General features: G+C 36.1%; 1 protein-coding gene and 1 long non-coding RNA gene across 3 annotated transcripts; both read left to right on the top strand.

The window, feature by feature from the left end:
• Positions 1-7986: 7986 nt before the first annotated feature.
• On the top strand, positions 7987-9508 carry LOC103998660 (E3 ubiquitin-protein ligase At1g63170). Of its 2 annotated transcripts, none has more exons than XM_009420194.3 (3): positions 7987-8631; positions 8714-9071; positions 9158-9508. In XM_009420194.3, exons 1-3 carry the CDS (start codon positions 8192-8194, stop codon positions 9302-9304), a joined length of 945 nt encoding a protein of 314 aa, XP_009418469.2. In that variant the 5' UTR covers positions 7987-8191; the 3' UTR covers positions 9305-9508. The 2 variants fall into 2 exon arrangements, with proteins under 2 accessions (XP_009418469.2, XP_009418468.2); XM_009420193.3 differs by having other exon boundaries at positions 8711-9071.
• Positions 9509-14217: 4709 nt separating this feature from the next.
• Positions 14218-20244, top strand: LOC108951201 (uncharacterized). Its single transcript, XR_001975520.2, has 4 exons — positions 14218-14445; positions 14545-14680; positions 19649-19709; positions 19894-20244. It is a non-coding gene; the product is annotated as an uncharacterized LOC108951201 (long non-coding RNA).
• The last annotated feature ends 1264 nt before the right edge of the window (positions 20245-21508 follow it).

Below are 21508 nucleotides of genomic sequence, written 5' to 3'. Positions count from 1 at the left end.
AACATGCATCACCATATCCTTTATGACTTGCTCACAAGCCCCATTCTAAGAACATGTTCTTTGAATATTTTGCACTGTAAGGCTTTTGTCAATGGATCAGCAATCATCATAGTGGTGCTCAAGTTCTCAATTGACACTTGCTGTTTCTGGACTCTTTCTCTAACCACCAAGTACTTTATCTCAATGTGCTTGGAACCACTAGAGTACTTGCCATTCTTAGAGAAGAAAACTGCTGCGGTGTTATCACAAAATATCTTCAGCGGCTTGGCAATTGAGTCGACCACACCAAGTCCTGAGATAAAATTTCGCAGCCATAAAGCTTGATTTGTGGCCTCAAAGCATGCCACAAATTCAGCTTCCATTGTTGATGATGTAATAAGCGATTGCTTTGCACTTTTCCAAGAAATTGCCCCACCAGCTAACATAAATACAAATCCTGAAGTGGACTTCCTGCTGTCGAGGTAATTTGCAAAATCAGCATCTGAATATCCAGTTACTTCAAGCTGATCAGATCTCTTGTATGTGAGCATATAATCTTTTGTCCCTTGTAGATATCTCATTACTTTCTGCAGCTTTCCAATGTTTCATTCCTAGGTTGCTTTGATATCTTCCCAGCATTGTAACTGCAAAACTGATATCTGGTCTTGTACAGTTATTATTGTTATTTATTATTGAATTGCTTTGCACTTTTCCAAGAAATTGCCCCACCAGCTAACATAAATACAAATCCTGAAGTGGACTTCCTGCTGTCGAGGCAATTTGCAAAATCAGCATCTGAATATCCCGTTACTTCAAGCTGATCAGATCTCTTGTATGTGAGCATATAATCTTTTGTCCCTTGTAGATATCTCATTACTTTCTTTGCAGCTTTCCAATGTTCCATTCTTGGGTTGCTTTAATATCTTCCCAGCATTGTAACTGCAAAACTGATATCTGGTCTTGTACAGGTTTGAGCATATAATAGACTTCCAACTGCGCATCCATAAGGAATATTCTTCATTTGATTCTTTTTTAAGTCATTTCTTGGGCACTGGTTTTGACTGAATTTTTCACCTTTAGTAATAGGCACATCATTGGTTGAGCAAAGCTGCATATTAAATCTCTCCAAGATACGATCAATATATCCTTTCTGAGACAATCCTAATAATCCTTGAGATTTATCCCTGAATATCTCAATGCCAATGACATAGGATGCCTCATTCATATCAACCATCTTAAAGTTCTTGTTGAGAAACATCTTGGTTTCGTGCAATAAACCAAGATCACTGCTGGCAAGTAAAATATCATCCACATATAAGACCAATATAATAAACTTGCTCCCACTTACCTTCAGGTATATACACTGATCAACAGTGTTTTCCTTAAATCCGAAGGAAGTAATGGTATTATGAAACTTTATATACCATTGTCTGGAAGCTTGTTTAAGGCCATAAATGGATTTCTTAAGTTTACAAGCCCAACTTTCTTTTCCCTTTTCTATGAATCCTTCAGGTTGTTCCATATAGATTTCCTCATCCAGATCCCCATTCAGAAATGCTGTTTTCACATCCATCTGATGCAACTCAAGATCATAATGAGCTACTAATGCCATAACGATTCTTAATGAATCCTTTTTAGAAACAGGAGAAAAAGTCTCATTATAGTCGATGCCTTCCTTCTGAGAAAAACCTTTGGCCACAAGTCTGGCTTTATATCGTTCGATATTGCCCGTTGAGTCACGTTTTGTCTTAAAGACCCATTTACAACCGACTCTTTTACAATCATTGGGCAATTCAACGAGATCCCAGACATCATTCTGTACCATTGATTTTAACTCTTCTTTCATTGCATCATACCATTTTTCAGAATCGTTACTTTCTATGGCTTGTGAAAACGATAAGGGGTCTCTTTTTATTCCTATATCATAATCTGATTCTTGTAGATATACAACATAATCATCAGAAATGGCATGTTTCCTTTTCCTTTGAGATCTTCTCAAATCTGCCAATTGTGATTGTTCTACAAGATCATCAGCGGCCCCATCAACATCATGTGAGAGTTCTTGGATGTTATTTTGTTGTTCACCCTCATCAATACTCTCATTGATTTGAGGAACAACAATCTCTCGGACAGGAGATGATATGGGAGAATTAACCTGAATCTCCTCAATATCAAAATTAATCCTTCGAGATTTTTCACTCCCACTGATTTCGCCATTTTCTAAGAATTTTGCATTACCAGATTCTACTATTCTCATACTATGATTAGGGTAATAAAATCTGTATCCCTTGGATTTTTCTGGATAACCAATAAAATATCCTGAAATGGTTCTTGGATCCAATTTCTTTTCATGTGGATTGAATACCCTTATCTCTGCAGGACATCCCCAAATATGTAAATGTCTCAGACTGGGCTTCCTACCAGTCCATAACTCAAATGGAGTCGATGAAACTGACTTGCTAGGAACCCTGTTCAAGATGTACATAGCTGTCCTAAGAGCTTCACCCCACATCGACTCAGGTACAGAGGAATAACTCATCATGCTCCTAACCATATCCATCAGAGTACGATTTCGCCTTTCAGCAACACCGTTCTGCTGTGGGACACTTGGTAATGCATATTGAGCACAAATACCCCGTTGTTCTAGGAATCTAGCAAAAGGACCAATATTCTGACTAGATCCATCATATCTGCCATAAAATTCACCACCTCTGTCAGATCTGACAATTTTAACTTTTCTATCTAATTGTCTCTCAACCTCATTTATGTATACTTCAAGAGTATCAACGGCTTGAGACTTTTCATGTATTAGATAAACTTTGTCATATCTGGACAGATCATCTATAAATGTGATGAAATATTTTTCTCCACTAAAACAAGGAATATGGAGTGGTCCGCAGATATCAGTATGAATAATCTCAAGGAGTTCTTTACTTCTTGTGGCATTTTTCTTTATTTGTTTAGTTTGCTTTCCCTTAATGCAATCTATACAAATATCAAAATCAGTGAAGTCTAAATGTTCCAAAATATTATCCTTCACTAATCTTTCAATTCTTTCCTTGGAGATATGCCCCAATCGTCTATGCCACAATATGGAAGATCTTTCATTATTAAAACTACGTTTCAATCCAAACATTTGATTGCAGGGTCATTAGTGTCTTTGCAAACTCAAGATCCAAATTAATTTTGTATAAACCATCACAAAGAATTTCAGAACCAACTTTTATTGAATCGTAAAATATGCTGAGTTTGCCACTACCAAAAGAAATACAATATCCCAACTCATCAATTCTAGAAAGAGAAATCAAATTTCTAGAAATTGTAGGGACATAACATGTGTCAACAAGATCCATCAAGTGACCCGTCTCTAAGCGTAGACGATAAGTTCCCATTGATATCACTTTCGCTTTAAGACGATTTCCCATAATGATGAATCTTTCATGTTCTTTTGGTTTCCGAATTGAAAGGAATCCCTGCATGTTATTTGTAACATGAGTTGAAGCACCGGAATCTATCCACCAAGTGTTAGAAGGAACTTCTGTAATGTTTGATTCGAAACATACAAAGGTCGAGTTAATACCTATCTTTTCGAACCAAGTCTTGCGTTTAATGCAATCCTTCTTCACATGTCCTTTCTTGCCACAAAAGAAGCACTTTACAGTAAAGGCTTTCTTTTCATTAGTCTGTTTAACATTTCCAGACTTAGCAAATCTCTTTGATGGATGATGCTTCAACTTTCTTTTCTTGTTACCACCTCCTTGAGTAGTCATCATGACATTATATGAATTTTCCTGCCTTAATCTCAATTCTTCCTGAACACACATGCTAGTCAACTCATTCAAGTCCCACTTATCCTTATTTGTATTGCAGTGAATCTTGAATGGGCCAAACTGAGAAGGAAGAGAATTGAGAATAAATTGTAGAAGGATTCATCAACATTCATGCCTAATGTTTTAAGTTTTGCAGCTTTGTCAGCCATATTGAGGATATGATCCTAAATTCCTCGAGTACCATCATACTGAGCCGTAGTCAGTTCTTTCATTAATGTGCCAGCCAATGACTTATCAGCAGATTTAAATCTGTCTTCAATAACCTTTAAATATTCCTTTGCGCTAGTTGCAATCGGTAATGAAGTCTTTATGTTATTTGCAATTGTCATTCTTATGAACATTAAACTAAGCCTATCAGATCTTTCCCAAGCCTTCATTTCATTAACTTGTTCTGCAGTACTTTCATCAGTCAAGTCTGCAGGCTTTTCAACAAGTAATGCTAGATCAAGATCTAATACACCCAGTGTGAATTGCACATGCTCTAACCATTCTGAATAATTTGATCCAGAAAGTACAGGGACACTTGAAGCATATGAATGTATATGCGGAAGTACCACTGCAAAAGATATATAACAACATTAATGCTTTGAGTTTGTCAAAAAATTGATAAACTATTGATATCATCTATATTACACCTTTGGGTGAAATATTGACATATCTAGTGTTCACTCAAGAATATTTTTGGAGGACTGATACCATCCTTGAGGAATAGGTATTGTTACCTTTGGGTATACAACCCTAAACTGCAAGGATATCTAAAATAGTATCATCCTACCCCATCACATAATTATTTAAATTAGATTCTCCTTTGGGATTATCTAAATCTCATAATTATATGTGTCATTATGAATATTATTTCTTTAATATCATTTAGGACTAATTCTTTAATATTATTTTATAAGTCATTAGTCCAGGTCACTTTGGTGGCTACAAGACTAATGCCATGATATAAAATAAAATGTCCTATAAATGATAAAACTTTTATTGTAATTCATATCACAAAAGTCTATCATCCTAGGCCACTTTGGCAGCTACTAGTCAGATAAAACTTAAGGAAATAAATTACAAATAATATTCATCAATATTTCTTTAATTTTGCTAAACAGTTCAATAATAAAATAACAATAATAATTATTAAACATTTATGTAAAAACAGTTCAATAATAAATAACCATAACAATTACTGAACATTAATGCAAAGCAATTCAATAATAAATAACAATAATAATTATTGAAATTTAATACAAAACAGTTCAATAATAAATAACCATAATAATTATTGAACAATAATGCAAAAACAATTCAATAATGAAATAACCTTAATAATTATTGAATATTAATGTAAAACAGTTCAATAATAAATAACCATAATAATTATTGAATAATAATTTAAAACAGTTCAATAATAAAATAATAATTATTATTATTGAACATTAATAAAACTCATATGATAATTTCAAGCATATACATGTGAATAAATAAATAAAAATTCCAAAAACAATAATTGGATTTTAATTTTATTTACCACATATATAATGAATAATTCATATGAGAAAATCATAAAATAAACCATAATTTATAGTTTTTTTTTTAATCAAAATTAAATCCAATCAAATAATCAAAAATTATAATCATGATTAAAATTAATCATAATTATAATAAATGATATTTATCAATTTTATAATTGAGAATTTAACCTAAATTTCTCAATTTCATAATGATAAAAAAAAACGGAAATATTTGATAAGATATAAATCGAAAATATGCGAATGGCAGAACTGTAATTTGGCAGAAATTAGACCCGAGGGCAAAACCGTAAATATGTTGACAGAACATAAACTGTAATTACGATATTTGCAAAGGGTAAAACTGTAATTTTCAAAACCCTAGCCTCGATGGTAAAAACGTAAATATGCCAAAACCCTAATCTGCCATCGCCGCCGCCGCCGCCTGCGCGAGCGGCGCTGCCGCTGCTGCCTGCGGCTTGGCCACCTGTACGCGGCTGCGGGTTGCCGCCTGTGCGCGGCTGCCGCCTGTACGCGGCTGCGGGCTACCGCCTGTGCGCGGCTGCCGCCTGTACGCGGCTGCGGGCTACCGCCTGTGCGCGGCTGCCAGCGGTAGATCTAGCCTGCGCACGGCCACTGCCGCCACGGCGCTGCCGCCGCGGGGCATACTGCTCATGCGCGGCCACTGCCGCTGCGGCGGTTCCTACCCGCGGGTGGCTGCTGCCAGCACGCGGCCGCCGCCTGTGCACGGCCAACTCACGCATGGCCGCCTCCTGGGCTGTCTGCCTGCGTGCGGCCGACCGTCGCATGGACGGATTCTGGCCGTGTGCGACCGGGGTTCTGTAATGCCGTCGCACGGACGGAGTTCTGTGATGTCCACGTATGGGACGAGTTCTGTAATGTCCGCATATGGGACGAGTTCTGTGATGCGTACGCTACTCGGCATAATCGCAGATTCGCAGCGAGGTCGACGGTGACCATTACTGCTTAGCAGTTCTTGGAAGATAAAGGTAATTATGCATCGTAAATTAATTTACAGATCTAATGCATGATTTCAAAAAACCAAGCTCTGGCTCCGTCTTTAATCCGATCGCGCTACGGAATCTGTAGGGAGTGCGAAGAGTAGACCCTTTCTCCTCTCTTCCTATCCTTTCACAGGATCACACCAGATTGATGGATTTGGGGAGAGGGTTTTGGGGAGAGAGTCGAGGAGAATAACTGAATTCCTCAACGGAGAGATGCGTCTATACGTGTCGTGTCAACGTTATGACGCTCTAACATACTAACACACCCTCAACCACTAGAGATCCTGTTCGTTTATAGGCGAGAGCAGAGGGTCTACGATGAGACAACTAATGGGGTAGAGGCACCACACTCATATCCTTTCATCGGTGCACATAAATCCTTCTCTTCATTAATTTGAGGTGAAAAAGACAACTAGTGGGGTAGAGGCACCACACTCATCGTCCTTCTCAAAGGGGAGAGAAGGTAGGGTAATGATGTAGAGTGGAGATAACGATTGATATAGGCAGGGGTAAAATAATCTTTTCACTTAAAGAAGAAGCAGACTATATAAATTTTTGGAAATTAAGACACTTTACAATAATTTCTAAAAATTAAGATTTTTTTGAGAATTTACCATTTTACCAATTCCATTTATTTTGTGAAACAATGATAGTTCCTAAGGTCTGTAGGAAGACATTCATTTCATTCAAGTGGAGCTTAACTTGAAAATTTTTGAAATTTTATATTCTCAAAGAAAGAAAGAAATAATTTATTTGATTAATATTGCTATAATTGTAATTCTTTCTTATTATATTTTTATGACTTGTAAAAAATGGTAATGGTGGACTAGAGTCATTTTCTAACATTATATATGAGCAGTATAAAATCATATATATATATATTTTTCAATTGTATGGTTTCATTTCGACATGTTGAGGTACGATATTTTTATCCTCTATTTATCTTAAGCTAGAATGATTCTAGAAATTATCTTATTTTTCTTTCTTTTTATCTTTCGATTATTATCTTTTTTTTACTCTTTCTCCTTTTGATATATCAGCACATAATCTAAGAAAAATGATAGGTTAATAGGAATAATGAGTTATATCATGAAGAGAAAAAGAATTAATATTTATATCGTCATCCTAATTTTTCATTTTTGTAAGAAGTCAACTAATTTATCCGATAACAATTTATTATTGATTATATAATTCAGTGCTCAAATCTAGTCTTCATCATTTATCATTAATCTACGAAAGAAAAGCTAACTATAAATCTAAGCAGCTTCAGTAGGATCACAGAATGGGTTGATCGAACTGTCATGAACTCCCAGGGGGTTGTGGCTGCTGCTGCCTCACCAACAAGACCAGTTTCGATTGTGTTGTTTATTAGGAATTTGGTAGCCAACCACACCACAAACATGTACTTCAATATGATGAGCTTTGGATCTATTGATCCTTTACTTGCCAGTATTAGTAGCCACACCAAAACATCCCTCTCAGCTCATCCTTCTGTAATCACCAAAATGAAAATAAAGGTTTCTGCTGTCAATTCGGAGTTGGTCATTGATAGCCAAGCAGATCTCTGTTTGCTTTGCAGATAAACAAACAACGGATGAGGAAGGAGAATGGTTAGGCCAACAGTTGAGTTCTTTGATCACCCTTGGAGCTAAAGCAAGGTTGGTTAGATTCTTGGTCACCATCTTAGCCCAACCCCCCACCTTACTCCCCCGCATTCCACCTTACTAAGCAAACCATGGCATCCTGACCACCCACCAAGCATCTCTGTGAACAAGCTTACTCTTATCTTTTGTGTGTTTTGGTTGGTGGATTTCCAGAGTTCAGCTTTCATCATGAATCCAACCTCTGTTCCATGAATCTTCATCACTGTTTCAGCAGCGGAACTCGTTCCCAGATGCCGCCGGCTGCAGGCAACAACGACGGAGCTCGGGCGTTGCCTCTCGCGTTGTTGATGAGGATGGCCATGAGGGTATCTCGAGCTCGATGGTTCAGCTTCTTGAGAAGGGTGTTCAGGTATCAGAACGGGTCGAGGTCCGACTTGGTCTCCAACCCCTTCAATGCCAGGCCATGGTTGGCCCTGGAGCTCGCTGCTCTGGTAGCGCAGGTTGTCATCATCACAGCGACGATGGCTACGTCTCGGAAGGAGAACCCAGTTTGGCCGCTCAGGATTTGGCTTACTGGCTACAACCTGGGCAATCTCCTCAGCCTTCCCCTCCTCTACTGGCGATACCGCCACTCCACCGCCGGCCTTAACACTGACGTCGAACAACAGAGGAGCAATGACGACTCCAGGTAATTGATTTCTTGCCAAGAATTTGCAGGACACACAGACAGGTTGTGTGTACTAAACATCTCGCGTTCTTCGCTGCAGCAGCAGCTCTTCTCACCTGATGAACAAGTCGAGGACGTTCCTGGAGCTGTTCTTCGCGATGTGGTTCGTGATGGGAAACGTGTGGATCTTCGACTCGCGGCATGGGTCCTTCGACAGAGCTCCGAAGCTGCATGTGCTCTGCGTCTCCATCCTCGCCTGGAACGCCATCCTCTACTCCTTCCCATTCCTGCTCTTCCTGCTGCTCTGCTGCTGCGTCCCCTTCATCAGCAATCTCATAGGGTACAACATCAGCTTAGCCTCCACCGAGCGAGGCGCGTCGGAGGACCAGATCGCGAGGCTACCCCGTTGGCGATTCAAAGACGTCAAGCCAACAGCGGACGGCGTCGCAAACGAGAACCAAGTGAGTTCCACATCAGTGCAAGCTATTCTCGTCTTCCAACTGCGACATGCAGAGTGTTTGATCTCCATGATCTGTGTCTTGGGCAGGAGTGTTGCATATGTCTCGCCAAGTACAGTGACAAGGAGGAGGTGAGGCAGCTGCCATGCTTGCATGTGTTCCATCTCAACTGCGTGGATCAGTGGTTAAGGATCATGTCTGCTTGTCCTCTATGCAAGCAGGGACTTGAGAACTGATGCAGCCGCCAATCCAGTAATGAAGTACACGGAATCAAATCCATTGCCAAAGGCATCCAGTTCTCAGGAAAACACTTTTTTTTTCCTTTTTGTTTTAAGATACAGAAACATGTGAGTATTTTGGTGCCTGAAATGATTCGAGATGTGTACTACATTCATAACACCGCCGTGAAGTTGATGATGATATATATAGGCTTCTCTGTATAGATGTCTTACGTTCGTAAACCACTTAGCCGGAACGTGAACCTCATGTGCCCTTCTGATCACGTCTAAATACGTATTCGTATGATTTTATCCTTTCGGGATATGTGAACTCCAAAAAATATCTTTGAGGGTAAGGGAGACCAGACGAATTTATGAACCCTTAATTCTATACTTCTCAAATAATATAAGACTAAATGATCATATCACCGATCAATAACCACTCATCTCCAAATAGTTAACACTAGAAAAAATCTCATCAACGATGTAATTTATCCCAGAGAACAATATCAAGTTCAGTGAACAAATTGATTAAGACTTCCACCAATATAGTAATTTCTTACACTATATGTATGTATTCATAATGGTCTAGATAAGTTAGTGAGTGAATATATTCATAAATAAATATCAATAAAAAATAATTTTTAAAGTTCATGACACTTTTTATTACTTTCTATCTTTACATTAAATGTTCATTTCTTTCATTTACAGTATGCTTTACCATATGTAGTTTAGCCTGGATACATTTTCCTTATCAATCAATCAAGTGGATGCCTATTCACGAGGAAAATGTTGCATGTATCGGATCTATTCTCTCTAAAGATCATAACCACGATCACTGAATCATATAATCAATCATAAGTTATTATCGATTGAACTAGTTGATTTTAGAAAAAAAATGGATGATATCAATATTAAATATAACATAAGTTTGATGCATCAACATCAATTTGCAATCGATGCCATGAATAATATGATAAGGGATTGTTTTAGTATTGACATAATAAGAAAATTGGGCTTTGGTTTGCTATGTTTTGGAATTAATTTAATTGGGTCATTATATTTTGATAGAGTCATTCAAATGTTTCACTTCCATTCGGCATGTAGGCCGGTCTTCTTACTATGATATCGTACTATACTAATGAAAAAAAATATAAATATGATATCTTACTACTAATATATAATGTGAGAAAATAACTCGATTCATTAGTCCGCCATTATAATTAATAGGTCACTTTTAACAAGTTATAAAAAAATAATAATAATAGAAGAATTACAATTATATCAATATTAATCAAATAAACTATTTCTTTCTTTCTTTGAGAATATACAATTCAAATTTGACTTGTCAAATAATCTTCCTTTTGATACTTGATAGTCATTTCTTATAGCTAGATTATTATTTTTCTTATTTTTAATCATTTGCTCTTTTTTTTCTTCTTGTAATCAATGACAGAAATAAAAATAAAAATATTTTGGATGTGACCCATATGAAAATTTATGACATTCATGAAAGATCCTTAAACTAGCCAAATTTATTTAAATAAGAACTAAAATAAATTGATCTCCCATCATTAGCTTCTACTGTATAGCAAGTCCTTCTTAGTTTATAAAACTGAAATATAGATAAATCTTGATGATAAAACATCTTATAACTAAATATAGATTATATTTATCTATATAGATAAATATAGATAAATCTTGATGATAAATTTTGTCACTCAATGGGCAACCTTGTTACCATCCCTGAAGACACTAGTAATACAAAAACTATCAGAAGAATCCAACAACTATTATATCTACACATTACAGTCTAAATTCTTCAAGGACAACTATTATATCTACACATTACAGTCTAAATTCTTCAAGGAGATGTACAGTTCATACCGTTGATCTCTATAAGTTGTTTCGAGTTACAATTAGTTTGAATGTCTCCTTATATTGTTACCTTACCTCCCCTCCCCTCTAATAAAGATGATCGGGGCTACGCGCCAATATGAGACTTGGTCATGTTTTCACCTCACTAGTCATCCTTTGTATCTTGAATTGTTGCCCTTGACCACCTCCACATGAGTATTTACTCACCTTCCTTCGTTACTTACAACTGATGGCAAGGGTGCATAGGTCACACTGGACTTGCATCATCAATACTGTATCACCAACACTCTCCTCAACCAATCGTCATCCATGACTAAGGATAAAAAGGGCTATAGACAACGATGATTAGAGTTAGCATGGCTAGCTCGATGATGATTAGGATTGGCATGGCTAACCAAGATAAAATCATTATTTATGAAAAAATGGGATCATCATTATATTTTTTAAAAGTTGACACTTTGCAAGAATTTCTAAAAATTAGAAGTTTTTTTTGGAATTTGGCCTGCTAAGATAACCACACCATACAAAATAACCATATGTCCAAGAAGATCAAATATTCACTTACTAAGATAATCATAGTTCATCTTATTTTATTTTTTGAAATGATCTAATAAGTTAGTGGGTGAATAGATTCATAAATAAATATTAATAAAAAAATAAAAATAATTCTTAAGGTTCGTGACACTCTTTATCGCTTTCTATCATTTACATTACATGTTTATTATTATTTGTTTACATTATGTTTTGCCATGTTTTTAGGTTAGTCTAGATATATTTTTCTTGACACTCAATCAAGTACAGTCACCTTCTTAGGAAAACATTGCACGTCCTGGATTTGCTCTTTCCCAGGAACCTAATCCATGACAGGACCCAAGAAAGATAGGCTCAGAACGAATGGAGAGTGGGCCCCGCCCCTCGCCTTTACTAGCGGAGGAAGCTAGTGGGAGCAGATGGGTGGCGTGTGCTTTATGTCCTGCACAAAATCCAACCCACCACCCCCTTCACCCGTTGCGTGATCCTCGTGTCACCCCTCTTGTAACCCGCCCAATTTTGTTCCGAACCTGCAATAGTAGCAGACACCAGCCTTAGAAATAAAGAGTTAAATCCAGCATTGCGAGTGTGGGACTCAGGTGCTGGTGACTTCTCCGTTTTGATGCCGAGTCGTCATCTACCCTGCCATGCCATGTGGAGACATGCCTGCTAAATTACTGTGACTAATTACATTTTCTGTAGTTAATTATCTTTAGTTTCTCGATCTTTATATTTTAAAAAATTACATTGACATCCCTATGAAAATTAATTTTATATTTTAAAAATATTTATATTCATTTACCATAATAAAATTAATTTTACTAAAAATATAAAAATAAAGGATAAAATATAATTTTAATATTTCAATTAATGGTGACGAATGGTAACACCGTTAGGGATCACAACGGGCTATTATGAATAAGAAAAGCAATGGTAAGAGATGAGGGATACTCGATAATTACATCGACGTCGATGCGGTTGCAAATACAGAGCAACGTTGCTCTGCATATGTATCAATGGTCTTTTCGTCACTCGGTAATTACATCAGTACCGTGTAGAACAGTCCTCATCTCTCGTTGTTATTCTATTTATCTTTCTTAAATTGTTATTATGAATTATGATCTTAGTGGAGAGCGGATGTACTTGATTTAGTGCCAAGAAAAATGTACCCGAACTAAATTGATAAAACATAATATAAAAAAAGTAAACATTTAATATAAAAATAGAAAGTGACAAAGAATGTTACCAACCTTCAGAATTACTGTTGATAAGTGAATATTTTATCTTCTTAGGACCTATATTCATTACATGAAAATTCCTCACAATTTTTTATCGCTCGAAAGATTTTTAATAATAATATATATTTTATCACTAAAAGATCATAACTAAATCTTTTAAGATTATAGATTAGTCACAGTTTTGCCACTAATATTATCAAAAAAAAAATTTTATATTTTGTGATGATAAATTATGATTAGTACAAGGGTGAATTCTCGAAAAAATATGTAAGTTTACGAAATTTTTTTTTTGCATAGCATCCCAACTTGAAAAATTCTCATATAATATTTTTTTAAATGATAATCCTACTCTTATCAATCATTGCCCTCCACTTGTCAACCATCTCCTTTTGCCTCGTAGATTACCCTCCTTTAGCCGCCTACGCCTATGTACATGTGAGGGTTGGCTCCGTCAATCACCCCCCATGCATGCGGGCAAGCCCCGTTGGTTGTACCCTCCCCTAGTTGTCTGTGCCTCTACGTGCAGGTTATCATATTGGTTGTCCCCTTCTGCACACATGTAGGTAAACCCTGCGAGTCATCGCTCTCTCCTCTCCTAACTATTTATGACTCAGTGTGTGGGCTAGTCACCCCCTTCACCCACACGATGCCCTTGGGGTCAAGTGAGGGTGGGCATAACGGAAGTGACAAAGGTGGTGCAAGGAAGAGGAGGTGGTAGTTCCAAAGATAAGTATAAAATAACTAGTTCCAAAGGCTAATATAAGAAATTTTTTAAAATTGAGGTGATTCATAAGAAATTCACAAAGTTTGGAACATTTTTTCAAAATTTCACTCATGTTACAAATGATATTTTTATTGACGGATATTATTATTACTGTCACTAAAATAACTATCCATGTCAAAAATATCACATATTTTATCACTAAAAGATCTTAACTAAATCTTTTAAAATGAGATATTAGTTATAGTTTTATCACTAATATTATCATGAAAATTTTAGATTTTGTGATAACAAATTATGATTGTTACAAAAGGAATTTTCATTGACAGATATTATTATTACTATCACTAAAATAACTATTAGGGACAAAACATATAGTATATTTTCACTACTGTTTATTTTATAGTACATTAATTTTTAAGTTTAAATATATATCAAATTTAAATAGATATATGATCTGGGCCGTCGATTGCAATCTGGAGCATCGGACCGTCGAGTGCAATCGGCAGCATAGTTGCACCTAAACCTCATCCGTGAAACCCAAATCTAATCGTACCGCGAACGACGTCTCCCTCCCACCTCAGGCGTGAAACCCAAATCATAGGAGCATAGGAGCACCGCGAGGCCCAAAGCTCATCCGTGGATGAAACCTCAGGCGTCTTCCTCCCATTTCTCACCGTTCGACCCCTTCTCTTCAGCAAACCCTAATCCAAAGAGGAACAGAGAAACCCATTGGATTTACGGAAACGACGAATTCGGCTCCAACATCGAAGATCAACCTTGAATACGAGGTAATAAGCCATCCCAACTATCCTCTGGCACCCATTGCATCTTGCCATCTACTATAAGGTCAAATAAACATTTGGTTTATTTCTTTCTCTTGCTTCTAGTGGAGTCAGTGTTGCATCCGCGTCTTCACGATCTGAAGAAGAACAGGATCAAGTGAGTTTAGTAGGATACGCATTACAAGTTCGTCGCCATGTCGTCGGGGAAAAGGAACAACAAGGAGAAGATGATGCGGCGCAAGTAGGTGATTCTTGTGTTTATGAAGATTTAGTCACTTCTCTCTTATTTGCTCTTCTGATTGTTGTTATTTATTTCTCCGTTCATATGGTGTGATATTCTGTTGGATGGACCTTCTTTTGCTTCGTATTTGATGATATTATGAAGCAAATTGGGGAAGTTTGATTGACTTGTTTGGGTTTTCTAGTGATTTGTTATATGCATGCAAAGATTCGATGTGTTTGTGTTAAAAAAAGCAACATTTTTTGGTGTTATTACATTCGAAACATCTACTTGTTTTGGGAGATGTATTTAAGGGTCACTTAACTGGTGTTAGGTTGAGGAAGTTTTCCTTATTCTGTTTCCAATTTCTAGTGCTTAGTAAGGTGGCATGAATCCAACCATTTTCTGTGTTGTTCAAGAATCTAAGCAAACCATGGCATCCTGACCACCCACCAAGCATCTCTGTGAACAAGCTTTGTTCTACCTTTTCTGTGTTTTGGTTGTCAGATTTCCAGAGTTCAGCTTTCATCATGAATCCAACCTCTGTTCCATGAATCTTCTTCACCGTATCAGCAACCGAACTCGTTTCTAGATGCCGCTGGCTGCAGGCAACAGCGACGGAGCTCGAGCGTTGCTTCCTCTTCTAACAAACTTTGATACCGCCAGCTGCAGGTAACAGTAAGATGGTGACCAAGAATCGAACAAACTTTGCTTTAGTTCCAAGGGTTGATCAAAGAACTCAACTGTTGGCCTAACCATTCCCCTTCCTCTTCTGTGCTTTGTTTATCTGCAAAGCAAACATAGATCTGCTTGGCTATCAATGACCAACTCCTAATTGACAGCAGAAACCTTTGCTTTCATTTTGGTGATTCCAGAGGGATGAGTTGAGAGGGATGTTTTGGTGTGGCTACTAATACTGACATGTAAAGGATCAAGAGATCATTGGCTCATCACATTGCGGTACATGTTTGTGATGTGGTTGGCCTCTAAATTCCTAATAAACAACATGGTTGATACTGGTCATGCATGGATTTGGAAGTTCAGAATTGTTGGTGAGGCAGCAGCAGCCTCAACCCACTGGGAGTTGAAGACAGTTTGATCAACCCATTCTGTGATCGTACCAAAGCTGCTTAGATTTAGTTTTAATTACAGAGACATTGAAAAATAAATAGTTAGCTTTTCTTTCATAGATTAATGCTAAATGGTGAAGACGAGGTTTGATCACTGAACCATATAATCGATAATAAGTTATCGGTTAAACTAGTTGACTTCTTACAAAATAGAAAAATTAGGATGATGTTATAAATATTAAATATAATATAAGTAAGTTTAATGCATCAACATTAGTTTGCAATCGATGCCATGGATAATATGATAAGGGATTGCCTTCCAATGGGTTCCATTTGGGTTCGGACTTGGGATGCTTTTTAGTATAGGCATAATAAGAACATTGGGCTTGGGCTTGGGCTTGCTATGTCTTGGAATTAATTTAATTGGTCCATTATATTTCGATAGAGTCATTCAAATGTTTCACTTTCATTCCGCATGTAGATTGGTCTTCTTAGTTCATTTATCTCCCCCACAATATAACTCATTATTCTTATTAATATATCATTTTTCATAGGTTATGTGCTGATACTATGAGTTTGCAAAGGTACAACAGGAGAAAATGCAAAAAAAGATAATAATTGAAAGATAAAAGGAAGAAAAAAAGAGCTAATTACTAGAATAATTTTGGCTTAAGGAGAATACAAGATAAAAAACCTCATACTTCAACACGTCAAAATGAAATTATACAGTCGAAAAAAATAAATGTAATATCAGAAAATAACTCAGTTCATTGGTCCATTCCACGATAAAACCATTATAATTTGTTGATCACTTTTTACAAGTCATAGTATATAAAGAAAGAATAATAAGAAAGAGTTACAATCATATCAACATTAATCAAATAAATTATTTCTTTCTTTCTTTGAGAATATAAATTTCAAATTTGACTTGTCAAATAATCTTCCTAACCATTTCTGTTAGCTAGATAGTCTTTTTCCTATTTTTAATCATTTACTTTTTTTTTATAATTAATGTAGAAAAAATTGAACATATTCTGGATATTACCATACGAATATTAATGATTTTCTCGATGTATCCTTAGACTAGACAAATTTATGCAAATAAGAACTAAACCAAATTGATCTCCCATCATTTGCTTCATCCTGAGTTTATAAAATTGAAATATAGATTAATCTTGATGATAAAACATCTTAACTAAATCAAAATATTTGACATCAAATTTAGTGTAAGACAAGTTCCAACAAAAAAAAAGAGTATTTCTTTTTTAAAGAAGCAAGAAAAGAGAAAAAAATAAAAGATAATATCCCAAATAATAGGATAAGAAAGAAAATAATTACCTCATAGGATAAAGACCTTGCAACTCTGTGCAACTTAATTCATGGATCCATTATCTGTCCTTTTTATGGGCCTCAAATAAAAAAATAGTAAGAAAAAATACAATCATATAAATGCTAATTAATTATTTTTTTTGGTTTTTTTCTAGAGAAGTGAGCTTCTAAATTTGCTTTGTCAAATAAATCCTTTTTTAATATTTCTTTCTTGTGTTTGATGATTCATTTCCTTTTTTTTTCACAATAAATCTAGGAAACAAAATTAATAATATTCTAAATGTTACCATGTGACAACTTATGGCATACACAAAATATCTCTAAACTAACTAAATTTATTCAAATAAGAAATAAACTAGATTGGTTACACAACATTATGACCCCCAAACTGTTATGTGCTACATTTGAGATTTAATACTTCCGACTAAAAAAAATAAAAATTGCATATGATAAATAATATGAGATCTTCTACAGCCATGATTATATAGAATTTGCTCTATAGTTTTTGAAGAACACCTGCAATCATAATATAATGACACCTTCCTATTCATCCACCAAACAATTTCACCCTACATAACAATCTTACATGGTGATGTGGATTGTCTCTGAAAGTTATATTTATTACCAAACCACAAGACATTTCTACATGATGGATTGTTGAAACACTATGATTTATTAGTTAGGCATATTTGCAGATTTGGATGATTTGAAAGTGTAATATCTGGAAGTTTCAGTGATAATTTAGGCTGATTAACTTGATACTTTATTCCCTAAAAAGAACCCAACAAAAAAGAAACTTGATATGTGCTGGTTTGTATGGAATAAGGACTAATTATCCCCTATCGACAAGGAGTATGAATGATGCTAATGGGATCAATAAATAAGTTTCCTCTGTATCTTAGTCTTATTCTAGATCAGACGTTTAAAGCCAACTTAAGCATGGAACATAGCTGAATCAAAATGAATTTTTTGATGCCTGGTTTCGTAGTGTTGTGGAATTATGAATGCTAAAATAAAAAAAAACAATGAAATTTACTTAGTTGGGTGGAGTGAAAATGCATTATGGATGATGTGATTGAGGCACCTAATTTGTAGAATCTTACTAAATCCTCAGAACTTTTGACTCTAATATGTATTGATGTAGCTTGGTTAGCACTTCCTTTTCCTTAAGGAACAACTTAAATTGAGTTATATGAAATTTGATTGTCAAACTGTCGGCATGAACATTGATTGATTAAATCATCCCTTTTTGAATATCAAATTATAATGCCTACTAGTTGCTCAGAGACAGACTAATAAATCCAAGCTTTGCCCCTAAAAGTCTTGAAGTTCTTATGTACACCAAGAACACACAAAATCTCACCTTTTGCCATAAAACGTGCAGCTAAAATGATTGGAGGTAGAGAAAGCAACATTGTTATACTGAAGCAATATATATATGGATGGGCAAGTTGGTCCTTCTTGATGTTAGCTGAAGTGATGGAGGTTGTGAAATGTGATGGACCACTTAGACAACACAGCAAAAAGGCTAAAAAGCATCACTTTCCAGGGGACAAGGAGACAATGTATTGACAAGCAGGAAAGGACCACTGAACTAAGGTTTGATGGAAGGTGGAGGAAGAAAAAATGTGACTACATAGCTGTACCTTTACTTAATCATTCTTGGATGATGATCTCTTCTTGAAAGGGAAGCTTTGTTGTTGGTTACTGTGATCACACTCCTATGAGATGGAAATCATACAGATTCTTCTACCTTTGAGTACCAAAGAGTGAAGACTGCCAACCAAATGGTCACTAAACACAGAGAATGAAGATAACATTGGAATTTTGACCGAATGCAAAAGATTACAATTTATTAGGTTGATGTAAAAATTGACATTGTAAAATTAGATTAACAAACATCTGAAAGCAAAAAATTCTGAATAGGCATCTCAGACAATAACAATAATGATAATGATACTAATAACAAAATATTGAATAGAACAACGAAATTATATGTTCTTTCTTAGACAAAAATGGAGAAAAACTAAAAAAAAAAAATTTTGGTAAAGATTTTAGCCACCGATACTTTGAAACATTACATTTTTCTCGATGGAATGACAAGATCAAACAATGTTTATTATGAATTAGGAACACATATTATCTACCTATACATCTCAAATCCAGCAGATAAGTATAGAGAAAAATTTGTTTCTTGTATTTGTTTGAGGCTTTCTCAAGTAAAGATGAATCTCTGATTACTCCTTGGCCTTGAAGTCCATCAAGGTAGTTTCACAATACATAGTGCAGCTGAGAGGCTTGTTGTGGACTAGAATTTATGGTGTTGGTAGTCATTTCTATTTATTGTACCTCTAGAATCGTTTATAAATTATGGAATATGAGGTCCTTGTGAGCTTTTCTCAATTTAATTGGTGTTACGTTTGCAATAAATGCTTAACTTTCTATTTACTATCGAATTAGTTAAAAATGATCCCTAAATCCTTTTTCCTTATTGCCATTATGCAGTACTTCTCAAGTCTCATGTCCATGATTATTAGTCACTGCTCAAAATTGACTGATTTCTGATGGCATTTTAATCCAATCTTTGTAGTTGATTTCAGCAATGGATTGACATGGACACCCTGCGCAGCTTCCAACAAAATTTATTGCAAGTAGGCAACCAATTGCTCTGAAATTTTAGCTAAAAACCGATTAATCTCTTTCTTAAAACATTTGAAGTATATTTCTACCGCTTGTAAGGCACTGTTCTGTGTAAAAAAATTATGCAGATTGTTCTCTTCTTATGATCATCTGATACACTTCATGATATCCCTTTCTCTGTGACTGTTGCATCAGAACAATCAGTGATGATGGATTGAAGCTCCTCCAGTCGCACATGAAGACATTAGCAGGGAAAATGATCATCATGTTTTCTTTTAGACACTAGCAACTCCAGCTGCGTATGAAGAAAAGGTCATCAGATATGTTCAATCAAGCAGCCAACTCTTGCTACCTGACTGGAAATTTTGGCCTTTACGATGTTTTCTCCCTTGAGAAAAGATGCCGTGACATGATCAGATTTTGTAATATGAAAGAGGAAAAAGCAGACTATAAAAGACCATCAAAAATAATAAACAGGGATTTGAATGTTCCTAATTTAACTAGAGCTATTGCTTGATGATAAAGATCAATGTATCCGATTCTGACTGTTCTTGGTTTTTTCCTAGAAAAAGATACCAACCATTTCAAACAGTGCCACTGACGAGCAAAAAAGATATCACAGGAGTTAGGGGTCAGTCTGTAGATGATCACTGCCATCAATGAGGAATTGATTTGATGGTGATCGGTTGTCTCCACACCATAATTGATGAGTTCGTTTTCCATGTCTCTAGTGGAGGTAGGAAAACAAAAGGTTAAGGAGCTGTAAAATATATGTGCAAGTGGATTACAGTTAGTCATGGAGATGATCTGGTGAAACCAAGTGGAAAGTGGCAGGTGTTGGTGGGAAATATCTCATGAATCCTCACTCTTTCATCACATATCTTTCTCTTTCCATGGTCAGCTCACACCAGAGAAAGTGAAGAACAGTGCATAAATTTCCTTAAAGAAGAAGACAAATGATTCTTGCTTCTTGCTAAGCTTGCAGAAAGCTAGTATTGGGAAACAACTAGCAAGCAAGATCTTCCTAATCTTTTCATCCAAATTACCCAATCTCATCTTCAATGATGGAAAATAGGATTTGGAGAGCCAGAGAGGCATCTCTAGTCGGCAAAACAAGGTCAAAAACCAATCCATCTGCATCCATATCTATCTACCTTTTCAGTAATGATAGAAGCCACCTATGAGCACAGATTACAAAGTTCAATCTCTAGTCCAAAAGAGCAATGATTTTTGACTGTTTGACACTTAAAGCTGCATGACTGATTTCTTCAGGAACTTGGAAGAGTAAACTGCTGGTCATGATCAACAGATCTAGAGATCATTGTGTACATCCATGTCAAAATTGGTGAGTTGTCCTGCTAATAGTGCCAATGCAGTAATTAGCTGTTGTGTTGAGCTACATGCATCTAATTGACATATTGTTTGATGAGTTAACAGTGTGGGCTAGCAAACTAATCATGCACCTTAATATTAGGACAAGTAGAACCTACTCCACCTCATAACAGACCATAAGCTCTAAATAACTAAGGAAAGAAGATATAATAATGGCTTGCCTTTGTCTCAATGTTGTCTCCTTTGCTCTGGTTTTTGTGACTTGAAAGAGGAGCCACTATGATGTTTCCGTCTCTAAGGAGGCACGCAAACAAGCCAATCTCACGTGAGATGGAAGCTCTTCTAGTCCACATCTAAGAAACTTCACATAGAAAATGGAAGCACAGAAGGAGCTCTACTCATCTGTGGTGGATGATATGTTGTGGTGATGTAGTTCATTTGGCACAGAAAAATTAGCAACATTGTTTCTCTCTGAGTG

This window comes from Musa acuminata, chromosome BXJ1-9 (genome assembly GCF_036884655.1).
Source record: "Musa acuminata AAA Group cultivar baxijiao chromosome BXJ1-9, Cavendish_Baxijiao_AAA, whole genome shotgun sequence".
Classification (NCBI taxonomy): Eukaryota; Viridiplantae; Streptophyta; class Magnoliopsida; order Zingiberales; family Musaceae; genus Musa; species Musa acuminata.
The sequence above is the reverse complement of the archived record's forward strand: the minus strand, read 5'-3'. Positions and strand labels throughout refer to the sequence as shown.

Bases quoted from the DNA above. Each gene is read 5' to 3' on its own strand.
- LOC103998660 (XM_009420193.3), top strand. From the start codon at position 8,192: ATGAATCTTCATCACTGTTTCAGCAGCGGAACTCGTTCCCAGATGCCG. The intron at 8,632-8,710 runs GTAATTGATTTC...TCTTCGCTGCAG, and splicing joins AGGAGCAATGACGACTCCAG to CAGCAGCTCTTCTCACCTGA. The intron at 9,072-9,157 runs GTGAGTTCCACA...TGTCTTGGGCAG, and splicing joins GCGTCGCAAACGAGAACCAA to GAGTGTTGCATATGTCTCGC.